This window comes from Hoplias malabaricus, chromosome 17 (assembly GCF_029633855.1).
Source record: "Hoplias malabaricus isolate fHopMal1 chromosome 17, fHopMal1.hap1, whole genome shotgun sequence".
Classification (NCBI taxonomy): Eukaryota; Metazoa; Chordata; class Actinopteri; order Characiformes; family Erythrinidae; genus Hoplias; species Hoplias malabaricus.
This window is the reverse complement of record NC_089816.1, coordinates 1550605-1569331: the sequence shown is the minus strand read 5'-3', so window position 1 is coordinate 1569331 and position 18727 is coordinate 1550605. Positions and strand designations below refer to the sequence as shown.

Below are 18727 nucleotides of genomic sequence, written 5' to 3'. Positions count from 1 at the left end.
GAGTCTTAATCGTGTCCTGATGTTTCTTAAGAGAAATAGCATCAGAAAATAAAGAGAACCTATTTAAAAACAGAATAATTTAATTACAACATCAAATCTCAGATGGTTCATTGCATTTATGAGAAATGCTTGTCTTTAGTTCAAACTGTTATTGTCTCAGCAAATCTGAGCACAGTGTGAGACACTACTGAGATTTTTATTAAACCCAAAAAAAGCTATGTGAGATTCCTGGGCTCTTTTTTTGCTTTTTATATGAAATACCAGAAAGGAAAAATCACAAGATTATCCAGGAGAAACTATTCAGATATTAAAACTATTTCATATATTCAGTGACATTCAGGGAGATGTGGAGGGTGGGGGGTGAGGAGACTGGTGGCCATGTCCGCCTTCAGATGTTGTTGTGAAGAAAACAATAAAAAAAAAATACAGTGGGCATTGTCCTGTTTCCCTACATTGCTTGGTTTGTTGAAGGAAGTTTGAAGGCTTAAGTATGTAAGTAAATAAATAAATAAGTAGAGAACATGAGGGAAGCAGTATCGGAAACGAGAAAGAAAAGAGAAAAGACAGAAAGAGTGGTAAGAGAGAGACATAATAGGCTAGCTGGAGTAAGCAGATAAAACAGAATATAAAAGATGTGGCTGAGTGTGTGTGTGTGTGTGTGTGTGTGTGTGTGTGTGTGTGTGAGAGAGAGAGAGAACATAGCTGAATGAGAAGGTACATCGCATTAATTATGTAAGACAGTCTTCTCAGGAAGGGCTCTTTCTCGCTGCTTCTCGCTGGGAGCGGCAGTCTGGAGACGTTAGCATTCCACTAAAGCATTTGAGGCTTGGTGGTTGGAGAGAAAGGGAGAGAGAATATTAGAGAGAGAGAGGTGCATTGATTTTAGATGAGGAGGTTACAGCGTGTCCAAGTAGATTATATATGTCTCAACTCAACAGGAGCTCAACCACTGATTTTATTCACACCAAGCCATTGTTATAGCAACAACAACAAAAATAATAACAATTAATTATAATAATAATGATAAGACTTGGCGTTCGCACTGTGGGTAGTGTTTTGCTGCCACATAGCTTCAGGGTCTTGGTTTTCTGGGTTCGATCCTTGCATCTGGGCCCTGTCTTAGAGGCGTTCGGTGTGTTCGATCCATGTCCGCTTGGGTTCCTTCGGGTGCTCGGATATATTCCCTCAATTCAAAAACATGTTTGTAGGTTGACTGGCTGAAATTCCCTACTGGTGTGAGTGCATGACTGATTGAATGAGAATATGTGTGGCCCTGTAATGGAGAGTGCTCTATCCAGGATGTGGCCCTGCTCCCAATTATTCCAGGTAGGAGAAGGACCCACCTTGACCATGATCAGGGAAATTAATTACAGAAGATGAATGAATATGAGAAGAAGTGAATGGATAAATGAATGGATAAATGAATGAATGAACAATAATAAAATGTATTTATTGAGTAGGGAAATACAGATGCATTTATAGATAATATTCAGAATAGGATAAAAGAGGAATTTTACTTTTTATCCAGTGAATTTGTCTTATTCTATTGGCTGATCATTTGCCTTGTTTCAAGCATCATTTCTTAAAATAAACATGATCTGTGTAAGCCATCGACTTGATTCCCACCAAATAAAACAAGGCATTAAAAGAAAGAAGACAAAAAATAGAAAGCACACAATGGGGAGAGAGGAGAGGAAGTGACAGAGAGCCATGTGAAAGGATGTGGAGACAGTTAAGGCCATTCTTCTCACTCGATTAAACCTGTCATCACCAGCGTGATTGATGTACAGTGCATTTTTAAGCCGATATAATAAAGACCCAAACAATAACAGGATTGAAAATAGAACACAAAAAATATTATGTGGAGAAAAAAAAAAAAGAGAAAACGCACTGCAACAAAAGAGATCTTACCAAGTCCAATGATCAACATCTAATCAATATTACAGATAATAGTCATTGTTAGGTTATTATTTAAAAAAAGTAATAATAAGATAATATACGTTCATTCATTGCCTGTAACCTCTGAAGTTCTGGGTCGCGGTGGGTCTGGCGCTACACTGAATCACTGGGTACAAGACTGGAGCACACCCTGGGGGGCACCAGTCCATCACAGGGCGTTAAGATAATTTGTTCAGTTAGGGCAGGGCAGTTAATCGAAAATGAATCGAAATCAACATTCAGAACTTTTAATCAACATAATCTTGTCTATATCGATTATATTGATTATTATTATTTATCTGTTAGGTCCCCACTGTGTGTTCATGTACTGTCCCTTTAAAACCACGCTACCAAGCTGTAGTCACGTGATTCTGCCCCCTATCTGCCACATGGAGGAGAACCTAAACGCAGAGACAGACCGAGCGACTCGAGCTCGTACCAAAGATAAACACAGCATCTGTGGTTTGGACGTGCTGTGTTTTGACTTTAATTAAGACGACACTGAACAAAACGAAGTCAAATGTAAACGCTGAGAAAAAACACAATCACACACCAAATATAAACAATGCTCCCAGCAACATTAGAAAAAATATACCAACTTTAATACAGGAGCATATTTACAACACAAGCCTCATCACTGAAGTATGAGGGTCCAAAAAAAAACAACATGATCATTCATTAATCAAAATCGTGGTAAATTGTACTATTTATTATGATATTGATTTGCGCTCATATCACCCACCACTATGTTCAATTTATGTTTAATATTTAATAATATCTATAGTAATTTAATCCAGGGAAGTGTCTTGTTGCATTGGTAGATTATTTTGCTCATTTCAGTCATTACAGGAAAAAAAGCTAAAGTATCGACATCACGTTTTTTAATAAAGTAAATTATCTTTTACTACAATAAGTAAATTATATTAAGTATAATATATGTTTATGTAAGGATAGAACCAAATACACACTAGCACAAAGATTTACTATACTTATCATACTTTTATTTTCTTTACTTAAATAGTACTAGGAATAGTAGTAAAAAATAGTAAATATAATATAATAAGTGATAAATATCTCATAGTGAAATATTTGACAAAGGCATGCTTTAGCTGAGACCACCACCCGGGAGATTTCCAAGATTTTCCAGAGATTCAGTGAGTCCTGCAATGTGCTTCTTTTACAGATCATTTCATCCTCTCCAGCCAATGAGTCAGTGTCATCCAGTCCACCCCCAACCGTCCCCCTCCCCCGACCCTTCCTCTCCCCATCCAACCCCCAAAGCCCAGCTCGTCCCCTCGCAGATGTAATTTACTGACTGCTTTTGTCCCTCTCGCTCCTCTTAGACTCAAGGGTTTCTGAACAAATTAAGTAAGATCGCTCAGTCAGGCTTAAACACAGAAGGCATCATTTGTTACACTGTATTTAAAGATGTCCTCCACAACCAATCCATCTGAATATAATAACATGAGAGAGGGAGATTGAGATCGAGAGAGAGAGAGAGAGAGAAACCAAGAGAAAGAGAGACCCACAATCACAAAAAACCTTAGAAGAGATCTCTTTAGATTAAAGACAAAAACTCGACTAATTCTCATCTAAAGACTAAGAGCTCTTCTTCTTATTTGATGTTGTTTAATTTGAGGAATTTTAGAAGAAATCACCTGAGGCAGGAGATTTACAGCAATAAATAAATCCTCTGAGTAGAGACCAGTGTAAATAAATATCAAGAAGAATAAATCCTTAATATCTCTTTAATTTTTCCACAACAGTAAGAAACTAGGTGCTTTCTGCTCAGATACCTGTCCAGGGAAGAAGAGAAAGAAAGCCCTGGATTCTTGTGTGTTTCCTCTTGAGTTTTAGTGGAGATCTCAGTAACATCTCACACTGTGCTCAGGAACTCTTCCATTTCTCATGAACACTGATAACTTTCTCAGTTTCCATGCTGTAAATAACTTTGCAACTTACGTACATCCTGAAAATAAAGGAGCAATTCAAATTTCTAAAATTGCAGACAGTAGCCCATATATTTCTCTGCAGATTTTTTTCTTTTTTGCCCCATTTCACTCTGTTCCTCAGGGTGAGTGGATCAGACACAGCAGAGCTGCTGAAGATTTTAAACCCCTCAATGTCACTGAAACTGAGAATTGCCCATCAACCATAAATATCAATTCAATAATGTCCCGGGAGGAGTGTTCATTGACCACCAATAAAGGATTATGGTGAAGGCCTAGAGGACATCTACATTTACAGGTGGACTAACAAATTAGGTGTGATAAACAACCTGAATTTTATCCACTCTATCGGGGTCCTGTGGGGTTCCTGACCCTTGAAAACAAAGGGTGAATGAGGGCATTAGTGGGAAAGTATGCAGAACAACAAATGGATTACAGTCTGATAATAAGATAATAAAATAAGAAGGTGGTGGTTGAACTGTGTTTGGTGTGTGTATGAAAATTTCCCCTCCCCAAATATAGAGAGATAGAGAGAGAGAAAGAGAGCGAGAGAGAGAGAGAGAGAGAGAGAGAGAGAAAGAGAGCGAGAGAGGGCATCATCTAAACAGACTGCCTGTCTCACTGTGTGATGTGATGTAGAGGCTGCTGGCTTTGTGTGAGTCAGGTTAATTTGAGGGCTTCCATCAGCGAGAGGACTTGGGTCTCGAGTACTGCCACAATGGCTCCACAATGGCTCCTTCTGTGCTTGTCCTGGCCTAATGGAGGAGACTGCAATTTCCACGACTCAAGAAGGGAGCAGCCAGATAAATCCTGTTTTGTGTCAGTGTCCTTTTTTTGTCGTCCTTTTCTCTGTCTCCAAGAGCTTGGCTTGACCTTGTGTTAACGTGCTTGCCATTCCTCCGTCCATGTTGTGGGGTATTCTGAAGGCTTGCTGACCTCTCGGTGATGTCTCACAGTAGCTCTTCTCAGGGGAAATCTCCTCATGGCTCACCTCAAATGCTCACAGTGCCGCTGAAGCATGAAGCTCCTCTGACTTCTTCAGAGAAAAATTTTTATTTTATTTTATTAATGTATTTTTTTATTTGTTTATTTTATTTTTTTATTTTATTTTATTTATTTATTTGTGTCCCCACTTATGATTGTAAAGTGTCCTTGGGTTTGTGAAAGGCGCTATGTAAATGTAACTAATTATTATTGTTTTTGTTGTTGTGCTTATCACAATCTTTTATACCATTTTGGTGGACTCTTGGCTTTGGTGATGGTGAGTCCTTCAAAGGGATGTTTTAAATGAAACAAGATTTATTTACACATTACACATTTTACATAATTTTATTGTGCTGCTGTTCAATGGCAAGAAAGTCATTGTATTTATTTTATGCAACATGTATACCGAACCAAATTTACGATGCAGTTATAACTCTGGTGGACTTTTGGACAGGGTGACATTGGGGATTATGTGACGGGGTGCCTGTCTTTGGACAGGTAATTATAGAAGCTCATTTCGACTATATTAAAATAAATATGTGAATAAATCAGCAGCTATTATTTTATTAACTGTTAATTAAATTGCAATCTTATTATTTGAGATAGTATGAGATACTAAGTCAGTTTCATTGTCTGTAATTATCTCATCCATCCAACAGTTCTGATGCATCCATCTTTAACCATGTAATGATTGTAGCTGATCGGTCCAAGATACTATTTCAACTACATCTTTCTTTTTGTGTCTTTGCTAAAGATGATACTTTAGTAGTTTCTTCACTGTAGGCAAGAGGCTTATTTTGATACTGTGTGTTTCTTCTAAAAGCACTACAATTTCTTGAGTTGTGAATCAGCGTCTGATGTGGTACTTGATGAGTGTATCCATTTCCTCTTTGTCTGTTGCTGTTCCTTCTCTCTACAATAAAATACTAGACACTATCTTAAACTATTGAGAGTTTCTCAAAATAATGGTTTAGTGGAGAGTTTGTCAAATTCGGAACTTGGATCCAGGTTCCAGGGCAGGATTTTAAAATGGCTGGCTGGTTTGACATTATAGCATCAAATTCTAATGCCCCTGATTGGCCAGGAATATTTACATATGGGCCTGTTATTGTAAAAAAAAATACAGATTTGAAGACTCAGAATAATGACTTGGTGTATATATATTTATTGTTAAAGTGTGAAAGGAACTGGATTCTATAAACATAAAAAAGTGGAAGACAAGATTTATTTATCAAATTCTTGTGTGCCTACTAGAAGATTTTTGTTCGTTTGTATTCAAAATGTCTTAAATACTGGCATGTGTACAAACTGTAGTCTGTAAAATCTTGCTGGAGGCTGAACTTGTAGTGTATAGAGGAGAGGTCATCAAGCTGTGGAGTGGAAATGTGCCTTGCTGTGAAACAAAATTAGTTTCACCCACCCACATAGCTGCCATTACAACTAGCCACATTCATAACCACAGCATCAACCAAATTATTTATAAAATAGCTTTGAGAATGAAAATGCAGTTTATATATATATATATATATATATATATATAAAAGTTATAAAAGTCTGTAAAGTTACCATGCTGTTAAGCAGATGCTATTTGCACCAGTTTAAAAGCAGCTGTATTGTGTTTCAACAGCACTTTAAGGATTCATCCAGCCAGGAACCAGGAGGTGCTCTCAATGGCGTGATTTGCTGGTACACATTATGATGACACGTGAATTCAGCTCTTTTACAAAGCTGACAAAAGCATTCAATTGCATACACTGTCTCTTTGTATAATCTTACCTTGCTCAATGCCAAGAGTCCACTGGAGGGCTATTAAGCCTCCCAGCAGTGGCTTGAATTGTATTTTGTTTGGAGTGATGAAGCTCCATTCCATTACCTATGATGCTAGTCATCCAACATCTTGCTAATAGTAAAGGCTGTAAGGGGAGAACAAACCCCCAATTAATAAGCTTCGACTCTGCTGATTTTTTTGCCATGTACTGTAGCTTTTAAATGAATTTATGAAAGTAATATTGGATGGATGGGAATATTATATAAATAAATAATTAAGGAGCACAGTTCTAAGTTAAACTGTCAGTGTGTATTAAGTTTTAAAAAGCTGCTGTATTTGCTTCGTAGAGGAGACAACTGTCAGAAACACTCTCCAGCTCTCGCTGAACTAGACACTGATTCACTGCCTGATAAATTGACTAGTGGTAATGCACAGACATGGAGTCATGTCCTAACAGAATGAAGGGGGGAGCATAATAACCTCAATAATTACAAACCCAACATGCTGTCCCAACTGCTATTGTAATACAAACTGCAGAATGAAGGGAAAATCAGGGCTGTGAATCATACACACACACACACACACACACACACACACACACACACACACACACACATATATATATACATCTTGGTATATATTGGACAGAGGGAGAAAGAAAGGGGTAATATGAAAAAAAAGAGAAAAGAGGAAGAAAGAAGTGGTAAACAGAGAGAGAGAGAGAGAGAGAGAGAGCAACAGACAGATGCATTGGGACATTGAAAGGAACAGTGGAGCATTGAGTAGCAGAGAGAGGGTAGAGAGAGAGAGGGGCAGGTGGAGTGTTGGAGGGAAAGAGGACTGGACGGGGAGAACAGGGTTCTGTTGCTCGGTGACGCCCCCCACCCCTACCCCCATACACAAGCATACCCCCCCCCACTGTTTGTAAAAACAAGACCATCACACTCCATCTTGTGCTCCCGCTGGGCTGAGGGCTTGCGGCTGATTTATTGCGCTGCGACTGAGCTGCGAGTCGAAGACGACAACGGCACTTCGCCTCTCCCTCGAGGGAAACCCCCCTGCTTGCCCCCACATTCATTGCCCCCCTCGCCCAGCCTTCTCAGACCCTGCTTGGCAGCTCGCAATAGTGTTAATGTAAGAGTGGAGACAGAGCCTTTGGCCCTTGGTCTCACCCCCGAGTCACGATCATGAACTCAGACACTCAGCAGCTTCTCACTAGAGCTACAGCTAACTCACTTCCGCAGTCTGTTAACCTGATGACTGCTTTCTTTCTTTACTCAGTTACAGAGGCAGAAACAAGCAGATGATGGGTTCTAACAAACACTGGTTAAATAAAGGTTCATCATTGATTACATTTTGCATTTTATTGCCAAAAGAGTAATGCTTATGTTGTCACCACCACTTTTTGGAGTTTACTGCAAAACTCTGCACCGGGTGACTGTCTGTGAGGAGTGTGGTGTGTTCTCCCTGTGTCTGCGTGGGTTTCCTCCAGGTGACTGTCTGTGAGGAGTGTGGTGTGTTCTCCCTGTGTCTGTGTGGGTTTCCTCCGGGTGACTGTCTGTGAGGAGTGTGGTGTGTTCTCTCTGTGTCTGCGTGGGTTTCCTCCGGGTGACTGTCTGTGAGGAGTGTGGTGTGTTCTCTCTGTGTCTGCGTGGGTTTCCTCCAGGTGACTGTCTGTGAGGAGTGTGGTGTGTTCTCCCTGTGGCTGCGTGGGTTTCCTCCGGGAGCCTCGATTTCCTCCCGCAGTCCAAAAACACAGGTTGGTAGGTGGACTGGTGACCCAAAAGTGTCCGTAGGTGTGAGTGTGTGATATAGTGTGTGTCAATGTGTGAGTGAATGTGTGTTGCACAAGGACGGGCACCCACTCCAGGGTGTGTTCCCACCTTGTGCCCAGTGTAGGCCCACCTCTACCTTGAACTGAATAAGCGGTTACAGACAATGAATTAATGAATGTATAATTATTCATTTTGTTGTCTAATCATTCTTTCCCTACTACCTTTCTGCTTGCCGTTAATTACAGAAGTGCCATTAAATTGATGGCTCTTGAGTTGTTCTGATGTAATCTAGATCATTCACATTATGATCACTCGTTCATTCATATATTCATTCATTCACTGATTCATTGAAGGCAGGTACATATATTGGACAAAGAGGCAGTCCATCACAGGGCATCACAAAAATCTCAAAACTCCAGGTTTCAGAGAAACAGACAGCAAAAATCTATATATATATAAGGTTATTTTATATTTTATATATATATATAATCTAGATTATATGTAATAGGTGTCATTTTAGGATGGCTGAATATTTTAAGATTAATATTAATAACAAATCCATACTTATTTTTAGTGATTTCATATAAAGTGTCTTAGTGTCTCTACAAACCCATTGTCATTATATAATTCTTTTCAACATTAACAACTTTATTTTGTAAATTTAAGCACATTTATATTTTGATGCCTGCAGAAAATGTGGGTAAGAGGCATTGTGTTACGTCAGATTATTTAACCATTTGAGGACGTGAATAAAAATGATTGCAGTTTTGCCAGAGGACATTTTTCCTTTTCTTACTTGATAAAAGACTTCAGCTTCTCAACAGTAGATGGTCAGTGTTATCTGATTCTTCTCTTCATGACACACCACAGGAGACAGATCAGAACCTCAGAAAGGCCATACACACACATACACATACTCTATCTGTATCTAAGGTCATGCTGTTTAGCACATGCAGAATGAGACATGGTGTTTTCCTTCTGAAATTATATGGACATTCCAGGAAAAGACTCTGGAATCTCCTCTCTTAAAATCCCAGCATGCATCTTCATATCAGTGCTACCTCCACATAGACGCATCCCCATACTTTGATAAATGGAGGCTTTTGCTTCATTTGCTGATAAGATTCTGGACAATCCCTTTAGTCTTTCTCACAGAGAACTCAGCATCTCTTTTTCGCCCCAAAAAAAGCTGAAATGTGGACACATCTGAACACAGCACATATTTCCACATTTATTCCACATTAACATCTGAGATGAGCTTGGGTTCAGAGAACTCAGCAGTGTTTCAGCACAGAACTGGTTATTAGCTTCACTTCACATAACAGAGTTTTGGGTTGTATTTTATCATGCAGCGGCTGGCGGACAACCGTTTTTCCAAAGTACTCCTGAGCCCATGTGGTTATATTATTCACTAATATTTTCTCATGCAGTTCTGTCTGAAAGTTTGAAGGTCATGCACATTGAGCATTAGTGTCTAAATTACAAATTGAACATCTTTACTTTTACCTTTGTCAGTTAAATAAGGTTTGAGGAGAATACATAAATCACAAAGTTTTATTGCATTTCTCATAATGTCTCAAAATTCTTGGAAAGGGTTCTGGATTATTAAAATAGTTCTGCCAATAAAACAAGACATTTTCACTGCATAGAACAACAGGAAACAACTCAAAATGGGTGAATTACCATAAAAACCTCACACAAACGTCATATTATATTGACTACGTTTGAGAATTTTTCACTTTATATGGAGTTTTAATATTAAATGTTTTATTTTCTTTTTCAGTAATCCATTTTTGAGGCTACTGTCCTTAAAAGAGGTCACGGGGATTAATGCTCCGTCAGTTTCTCACTTGTCAGCTGGAGTCCTGCTGCTTGGAGAAAAGAAATAAAGCCAAATGCCATTCCTGATGTCTGCTGCTCAGCTCCCGCAGCTGATTATTTCTCACAGGGGCCGGCTGCAGATGTATTGTTTCATCAAGCTACCCCTGAGATCGAGGAGAGCAGCTAAAGGGCAGAGACATGGCCGGGAAAACAGATACAAGAGCATTTATCGCCGTATAATCTCAAAACGTTGATACCTGTGTCCCTCGTAATGCTCAGTGGACAGTCAAACGTACATTAGGCGTCAGATTAGGAACAATCAACCAATAAATACTTGGAACATAGATCATGTTGCAGCACATTTGGAATCATTGCAACAATCTATATACAGTACTGTGCAAAAGTCTGAGACCACATCCGTCAAAACTTACTATTAAATTAAAAGTTATTAACTTATTATAAAAGCATTAAACAGATATTCAGTTCATTGCAAGGCAGCTTCAACAGCTAAAATATAGTTTACATTTTCATATATACTGTTTCAGCCTTCTGCTGTAATTGCTATTAGATATGAAAACTTATGACAGCTGACATAAATACTTTAAAAGAGTCATAAAATTGGCTTTAGTCTGTATCACCATAGTAAACTTTAACGTCTGACACTTGTTGAAATAAGCTTTTATAGAGGTTTATGTGGTTTTATGTCATATTTATGTTTTTCACAGTTTTATGATGAAGTCTACGTTGTGTGTCCTGCTGCCTCATGAATAATGACCTATAGAAGAGACTGAGAATAAATATAGAATAAAGAATAAAAAGGGAAAAGTTGTTAACTCACTAAAGTAGTTGTGTAGACAATCCTCAGGTAAATTCAGTTCTATTAAACATTTAGCAGTACATAGTGCATTAACTAGCAGTCCATGCAGTAAAACTGCTGGATATATTAAATACGGAGAGTATTTTGTATTCAATATGATATTACAGTTTATGTATTTAGTGTTGGAAGCAGCAGTGTATGTTTTCTGTTTGTTTTTATTTAGACCCTGTGTGCCATTTTCTCTTGGCTCACCCCTGAAAAATGTAGCTTTATCCCATGTTCGTAAAGATATAGTTTGTGAGCAAGGATAGGGAGTGTATTTCTGGTTGTAATTACCTCCCCAGCTACAGTAACATGTGTCTGGTCCCTTCATCCTCAGTGGCCCAGTCCAAAATTTCACCAGAATCTCCTCGTTTCTCTTTCGGGATTACATCAGCGCCGCGACCTCCAGCTCTCACCTCATATTTTTGGAGGAGAAACAAAACATGTTCTCCAAGCAGGAACGCATTAGCTGCCAAACAAGATGAAAAGTCTGGCAGCGTCTCAAAGAGGGTTGGATGGTGGACTGATTTTTTTTAGAGGTTTATTTTTTTTTTTAGTTTGTTTGTTTTTTTTTCTTCATCAAATGGAAACCCATTGCGTTCATGTTCAGGGATACTACATCCAGCCTCCTCATGATTTATTGCATTTAACCACATTTATAGCAACAAATAACAATGTCAGTGGTGAAACAAATATCTCTCAGAGGCACTACACTGCAAAGTAAGGGTCTCTTATTTAGAGAATTCATCTCATATTTAGTTAACAAAGCTAATATTTCTCATTCTGAGATCGCTGCAAGAATATTCTAAGATTATTCAACCTATGTCTAGACCAGGGGTAATTAATTAAAATTCATTAAGATCCAGTTAGAGAAAATTTTTCCAAGTCAAGGTCTGGAACATAATGAGTAACTTGAATTATGATTAAATGCTATATCTTGTACATTAAAATGACCTTATAATTATAGCTACATTTTATCAAATGACACTTTGTATTACATTTCAACACTTTTCAACAAGGTATATAAATAATTATAAATAAAAAATAATCTAATTAAAATGTCCTTTTCTTGTTTCTAGTAAAATTTACAAATAAAACATAAAAAAACATGCATACTTTAGATAAAGTCCCTGATGACTTTTGTAGTTGCCGTTGACTTTACTGTTTTTCCATAACCAGCGATCTGATTGGCTTTTATTGCTAAAGGGCGGGACTGTTCGTGACCTCTGGTCTAGACAGTTTCATTTACTTTAAGGGATGCCATTTACGAAAAATATGGCTTATTCATCCTTGTCTCAAGACCTTTTCTCTGAACAAAATTACTGAAAACAAGATATAAAATGTCTGGAAATAGTTTCTAGTCTAAATATATTAACTCTGGAGATATATCAATTAGAATAAAAGAGGTTTTAATTTGATAAGGTATCATGTTTTGCAATGTAAACCTGAGAAAGGACAGATAAAAATGGCCAAAGAGAGAAAGGAGGGCAGTTCTCCTTCTCTCGCTTCTCTCTGCTGTGGCCCGAGGTCCTCACACTTCAGTTTGATGGAGTTTTCGAGGCTGAATCCATTGCCCAAGGTTTATTTTGGGCTCTCCATGAATCCAGGAGAGGGGGCTGATGTGATGGGGAACAGGTGGGATACTCTCCCCTGCCGAAGAAAACTGATGTTATTCCAGGTAACTACAAGCCCAAAACATGGCTCAGGATCCAGCTCAGTTTTTTTTATTTATTTATTTATTTATTTAGCATTTGAAGTGGCAAATATTTATTATTCCTCAGCCTCGGCAGATATGCGTATCTTCGTATACATATTTAAAGCGTTCCCAAAACAGCCAGGGCATCCTTTCATCCTCCCGGCTCGGAATTAAACCGCAACATTTCCCATTTGTCAGCACAGAGCTGTGGGACTCTTTTTTTTTTTTCTTTTTTTGTTTCATTCTCTTCTGTTTTTGCAAGTCAAATTCTATTTCACTTCAGTTTCAAATCTGGAACATCCCAAAGGAAAGAAAGGTCTTCTTAATATCTCTATAGTCTTTAGTAGACAGCAATGGGATCAGATGGAAAGACAAAGACTTCTTCTGTTCTGATTTTTCAACTGAGACAAGGAGCCTCAAATCTCATGTGTCTCCCCTTGAGTTTTAATAGAAATCTCAGTAATGTCTCATTGTGTGCTCAGTTTTGCTGCAATGAACTAAAGCCTCATCTCTCCCATATTTTCTCATTGTCTTATGGTATTTTGTCCTGCATTTTGGGGGAATAATTATTAAAAACATTTCCTGTAATGATTCTTCTTCACATTATAACACAGCCATAATACTGCCACCTAGTGGCCTGGAGGTGTGAGAGCGTTTATTCTAAACCGTACCATCTCCTTCGTTCAGGGATGACAGCTCAATCAATCAATCACTGTAAAAATTAAAAGAAAATTTTGTTTTTTAGTTTTTGTCTCAGGAGCCCCTTAAAGAGAAACATTTGAGCTTTTTGGGAGTGAAAAAGCTCATGGATTTCTGCCTCTCGTTCCAGAATTAGCCCAGGTGGTAAATGATACGAATTTAAATTCTAGTTAGAAAACGGCTCTGGACTGTGTTTTTAAATCTTTGCCTGGAACTGATTGGTGAGCTCATTTATTTTCTTGATGACTTTCAGTAGCCTTTCTCAGCAGGAAGGAGACCTCTCTTTTCCCTGACGAGGCTGGGAGATCAGCCACATTGAACATTAAATTGCTTAATTTGTTGGCTTTATATTTCTAGACCGAGAAAAGGAGAGCTTGGGTTTTAGAGTCAGGGGTCGGCGGCTTGTTGTGTTTCATTGGTGTTTGTTATGAGGTTTTGGTTCAGAACCTTTGAGAGAAACATCTGTGACATGTTAGGATGAAGAAGGGGCAGGATGTGAGAGGCCTGTTAATGAAGTTCCGCTCATTTCCAAACGAATCGTCTCCCCGGGAGAGCTCTGAAAATAAAAGACAGAAAGGAAATACACAACAAAAAAATGACTTCAGTACGAGCAGAGCTTGTCCTTCTCCGATTGGAAAGGGTGAAGGAAAAGAAATGGGAAAAAGCCTTCATTATTCAAGAGGTAAAAAGCGATGTGAATCTTTTTCAAAGTTCCATGCACCGGATGCTGATAAATCCACGTTTTAGCTCAGAATGGAGAGCTTTCATTTGACAGAAACATGTTGGCAAGTAACAGAGCTGTGGCAGGTGTGCTAGCCACTCTCTGCCACTGTATGTATAGATAATGCTGAGGCTAACCCTTGTTGCTATGGTGATAACATTGACTTTTGGTGATGAAAAGCCCTTTCAAGCTGCGGACTTTGTGTGTGTGTGTGTGTGTGAGAGAGAGAGAGAGAGAGCGTGTGTGTGTGAGTAATTATGAGCTAAATTTGAGCCACTTGAGCCAACCTTGGTCGATCTGGAACTTTACTTTCCATTCCATTTTAATTTCTATCATTCTGCCTCTCTCTCCATCTCTCTCTCACTCTCTCACACACACAGGCTCTCTGTCTCCCTCTCTGTGTCTCACTCTCTTCTGACTAACCTCTGGAGAGTTCAGATGGCCTTCAAACATCAATCATGCATCTATCAATCCATCAGTCAATCTCATCAGATCATACTTAAAAAAAAAAAAAAAAAAAAAAAGAAAGAGGGAACAGCTTTTGCAGGCAGTTCCTCGCGTTTTTGTATTGATCTGAGGCCCAAAGCAGCGAGGAGCCCCTCTGCGTCCAGAAAGAGCAGGAAAAACAGATAATTAGTGATTTTAATTGGGTGATCTGTCAAGCTGGGAGATCCAAATATAAACGCAGAGCCAGGGTCGATGAAAATCCTTCCCACAAGTCCGTGTCTGTCACCTTGGGCAAGGCTCTGACCTTTTTTGTCAGATTCTCCAATAGAAAGTCCTAAGAAATCCGGCCATTGATATCTGTGTGGCACTGTGTTTGGTTTTTTCTGGCTCACGGTGTGTATGCTTGCTGCAGTAAATAGTACATTTATAAAGTGTCATATTCCCTTCTTTTTCTTCTCAGTATGTGCTGTTAGGAAGCATTAGAGGGCTTTTCACCTTTTCAATGAGTTTTTATTCACTTGAGCATTAATACACTCCCCTCTCAGAGGATGCCCTGTGAGGAAAAGCATATGCTTTAGTTATGCAAACACCATTTGTCCGTATCAGTAAACATTAAAGCATAGATTGGCCTTATTGGGTGATCTGTCCAGATGGCCAATAATAAAATATGTATGGAGTGCATGAAAAAGCTGTTTTTAGCCGCCTGTTAATGCAAAAGAGTGCCGCCTTGAATATTAGCCACACTTCCCTTTCTCTCTCTCTCTCTCTCTCTCTCTCTCTCTCTCTTTTAAATAAAAAGCTAAAAAAAAACGTGTGACAGCTTCTCAACTTGAGCGAGGATGCCAGGCCTTTTTTGTTGCTGTAATGATACAAAAATCAGCTTGAAAGCTCTTCCCTGCAACACAACAAAGCACGACTGTAGTAAAACGGGCTCCGACAAATCTCTTTTTTTTTCTACACCACCACAACAGCTTTAAAACATCATTACATATTTATAACTGCCAGTTAGATGACAGAGACACAGCACAGTGCTCCCTGTAGTAACAATGGCTCTACTTTTCTGCACTGTCCCTCACACTGAAATATCTGATTGCACTGTTTAAACTGTCTTTTCATCAAGCCCCGGATACAGAGAGGAACAATTACTCACTCGTTGGAAATGGACTTTTGATTTAACAATGCACCCTTTAATTGGTACATCAGAGGACCATCAGACTCCCAGCTTAGTGCTGGTGAAGTCACAGAGAGGCAGAAAGGGAGGAAGAAAGTTCCAGTGCTGAGGCAGTGTACATGAAAAGGAAATTACACACAATGGCGCTCTGGAGTGGAGCTGCTCAGCTTGACACATTCTTTGCCTTTTTTCATTTTTACTGCTGTGGCATGTGTGAAGAGGGAGAAAATGAATGAGAAAAGAAGGAGTAAATTAATATATATACATACAGTGAGCGTAGGTCTAATATTGGCAACATTTCCTTTCATTTTATTTGTAACAAAGCATCGTGGACACAGACCCACACATTAATTTTGAGCATTCTCATTTATTTCTTCAACAAAACAACAGACAAATGAATTGCGAAAAACATACTTTTTTTGTCTATTTTTAATTTGAATCGTTTGAACACAGCAGATCTCCTTCACACTGTGCGACATTTCCATGAAGAATGGACCAGCGGAAGTGCTCCAAATGACTTGTTTAACACTTTCTTCCCTCTTTCTCCCTCTCCTCCAGACCCATCTGAGGGTTTCCACTGCCAGGATGAGTGTCGTATCCTGGGACACTCGGATCGCTGTTGGATGCCCCGGGTGCCTATGCCAGCGCGTGCCAAGTCTCCAGAGCATGGTCGGGATGTTATTGCTCTTTCTATCGAGGCCACCAACGTGGACCTGCCCCACTACGAGGACTGTGGCACCGCCAAACGGACGTTTGCCACCTTTGGCAAGGACGGGCCGGAGGAGGAGAGGGAGCGGGCAAGTGAGGCCAAAGCCAAGAGGACTGGCGATCCAGCAGTGTGCAGCCCAAAGGCCAACGGTGCCGTGAGGGAAGCAGGAAATGGCCGCGAGGCTGTGAGCCCCATCACCTCGCCCGTCCACCTCAAGAGTCCACAGTCCAAACCTCCAGCTGGAAACTATGGCACCATGAAATGTCGGGATGCAGAGAGGATCGCCAACCACAGCCTGCTGAGGCAACCTGAGGGGAAAGACAGTGAGCCAGCCATGAGGGAGATCAACACTCTCTTGCAGGACGCTCGAGAGAAAGAGTCCCCTGGAAGCAAGCGGCTGAAGGATATTGTGCTTTAACAAGCTTATCCATTTAGAATACACACTTCATTCACAGTATGTGTGTGTGTGTGTGTGTGTGTGTGTGTGTATGAGAGAGAGAGAGAGAGAGAGAGAGAGAGAGGGAGTGAGAGAGAGAGAGAGAGAAACTGAAGGATATTTTGCTTTAAAAAGTTCATCCTTGCATTTAGAACACACATTCCTAGGGGTATGTGGGTCTGTGTGTGTGTGTGTGTGTGTGTGTGCGCGCGCGTGTGTGTGTGTGTTGCTTTTAAGGTTTTAAGGTGTCACAAAGTCTGGGATACACAACTACAACAAGACAAGACTGCAAAATACGCTGTCTCCACCACAGCTTTTCTAGTCCGTTTTTGCCATTGTTTTCTCCTTTCTTCTTTTCTTTTTTCCACCTCACACTATGGCAACAAGTGAAAAAGCTGGTTACTGTTGGACACACCTAGGAGATGCCAAAACTCTCAAAATTTTTCCTTGTTTTACCATTTTTTTAAATGTTAAGAGGACTAAAAAGACCCGTGTGACCTCTAGGAGAAATCTATGTTGTGTAAGTACAGTACATTGCCTTTAAGACTCAAAAACAGGACTCTTATTATGCCTTCTTCACATCACGTCCCACACCGGATGCCGGGAACGTTGACTCCTGTTTTCTTTCCTCACACTGGAGAACTTTCCCAATGGGAAAATAGGAAATGGAAGCAAAAAAAGGATCTCATTGCATTTCTGCACCTCTTCACGTCTCACTCACTCACTGACTCATACATTCACTCACTTGTTTGATACGAGAGAGAGAGAACACTCCTCTGTTTCTCTTAAGACATTCCAACATCTGAAAAACATACATCAAAAAAACTAAGAACTGAAGTCAGTCCTAATTTGCTATTGCTCTCACTGATGATGCTGAAAGGAACTGTCAATGAAATATTCTCTTCTCTGACAAACAGATACTTCAACCCATATATATATATATATATATATATATATATATATATATATATATATATATATATATATATATATATATATATATATATAATGGAGAGGGGGAACAAGAAAAAGAAAAAAAAACAGGAAAACACAAATTCATTGCTTTTGAACTCTGCTGTGCCCATTCTTGATTGTAGCCAGTGGAGCACAGTTTAATAGAACTTTGTGCTCTGGTCTTGTACTTGGATTTTGATTATGGGGCTAGGATAGAAGGGGTCGTCACTTACGTCTTGCTATGTGAAACTCTGTATAGGGTTTACTATTATCATTTTTAATAACCTGTTGTTATGTGACAATCCCTTTAATGTTTTGTTGCAACAGTAAAATAAAAAAAATAAAAAAATATAAAAAAATAAATAAATAAATAAACATTGGTGTTCAACTAAAGCTACAGTAGCGTTTGTTACACAAACACAAAAAGAAAAAAAAAACAATATGCCAAAATATATTTTATAAATAATTTAAAAATGTACAATGAGAATATTTAATGCTGTGTAGTTATTTTATCAGTAAGTTATACTTGAAAATAACTGACATTTGTTTCCTGTTTTGTTTTGTTTTGTTTTTTTTTTTTTCACTTTTTTATCGACTATGGTTGCTTTTTTTTTTTTAACTGATCTTGAAATTTTTCTTGTTTTTATTTTATTTTATTTTTTTTCGTTCACTGTGTTACCCCTGGCAACTGTTGATTGCAGTCTACCTTGTTGTAAAAGAGTTTCTTATTGGTCAGTTCTTGTGCCATCAAGTTTTTGTGTGGGCAAAAAACAAACAAACAAAAAAAAAAAAAAAAAAAA

The 18727-nt window shown here is 38.9% G+C and overlaps 1 protein-coding gene across 4 annotated transcripts in view; it reads left to right on the top strand.

Moving 5' to 3' along the window:
- pcdh19 (protocadherin 19) overlaps positions 1-17895 on the top strand; it is an 89926-nt gene extending 72031 nt beyond the window's left edge. For all 4 annotated transcript variants that reach the window (XM_066649877.1, XM_066649875.1, XM_066649876.1 and 1 more), the window contains exon 5: positions 16387-17895. In XM_066649877.1, the coding sequence (XP_066505974.1) occupies positions 16387-16955 (569 nt within the window). In that variant the 3' untranslated portion in view covers positions 16956-17895. The remainder of the gene's footprint in view (positions 1-16386) is intronic.
- Positions 17896-18727: the final 832 nt, after the last annotated feature.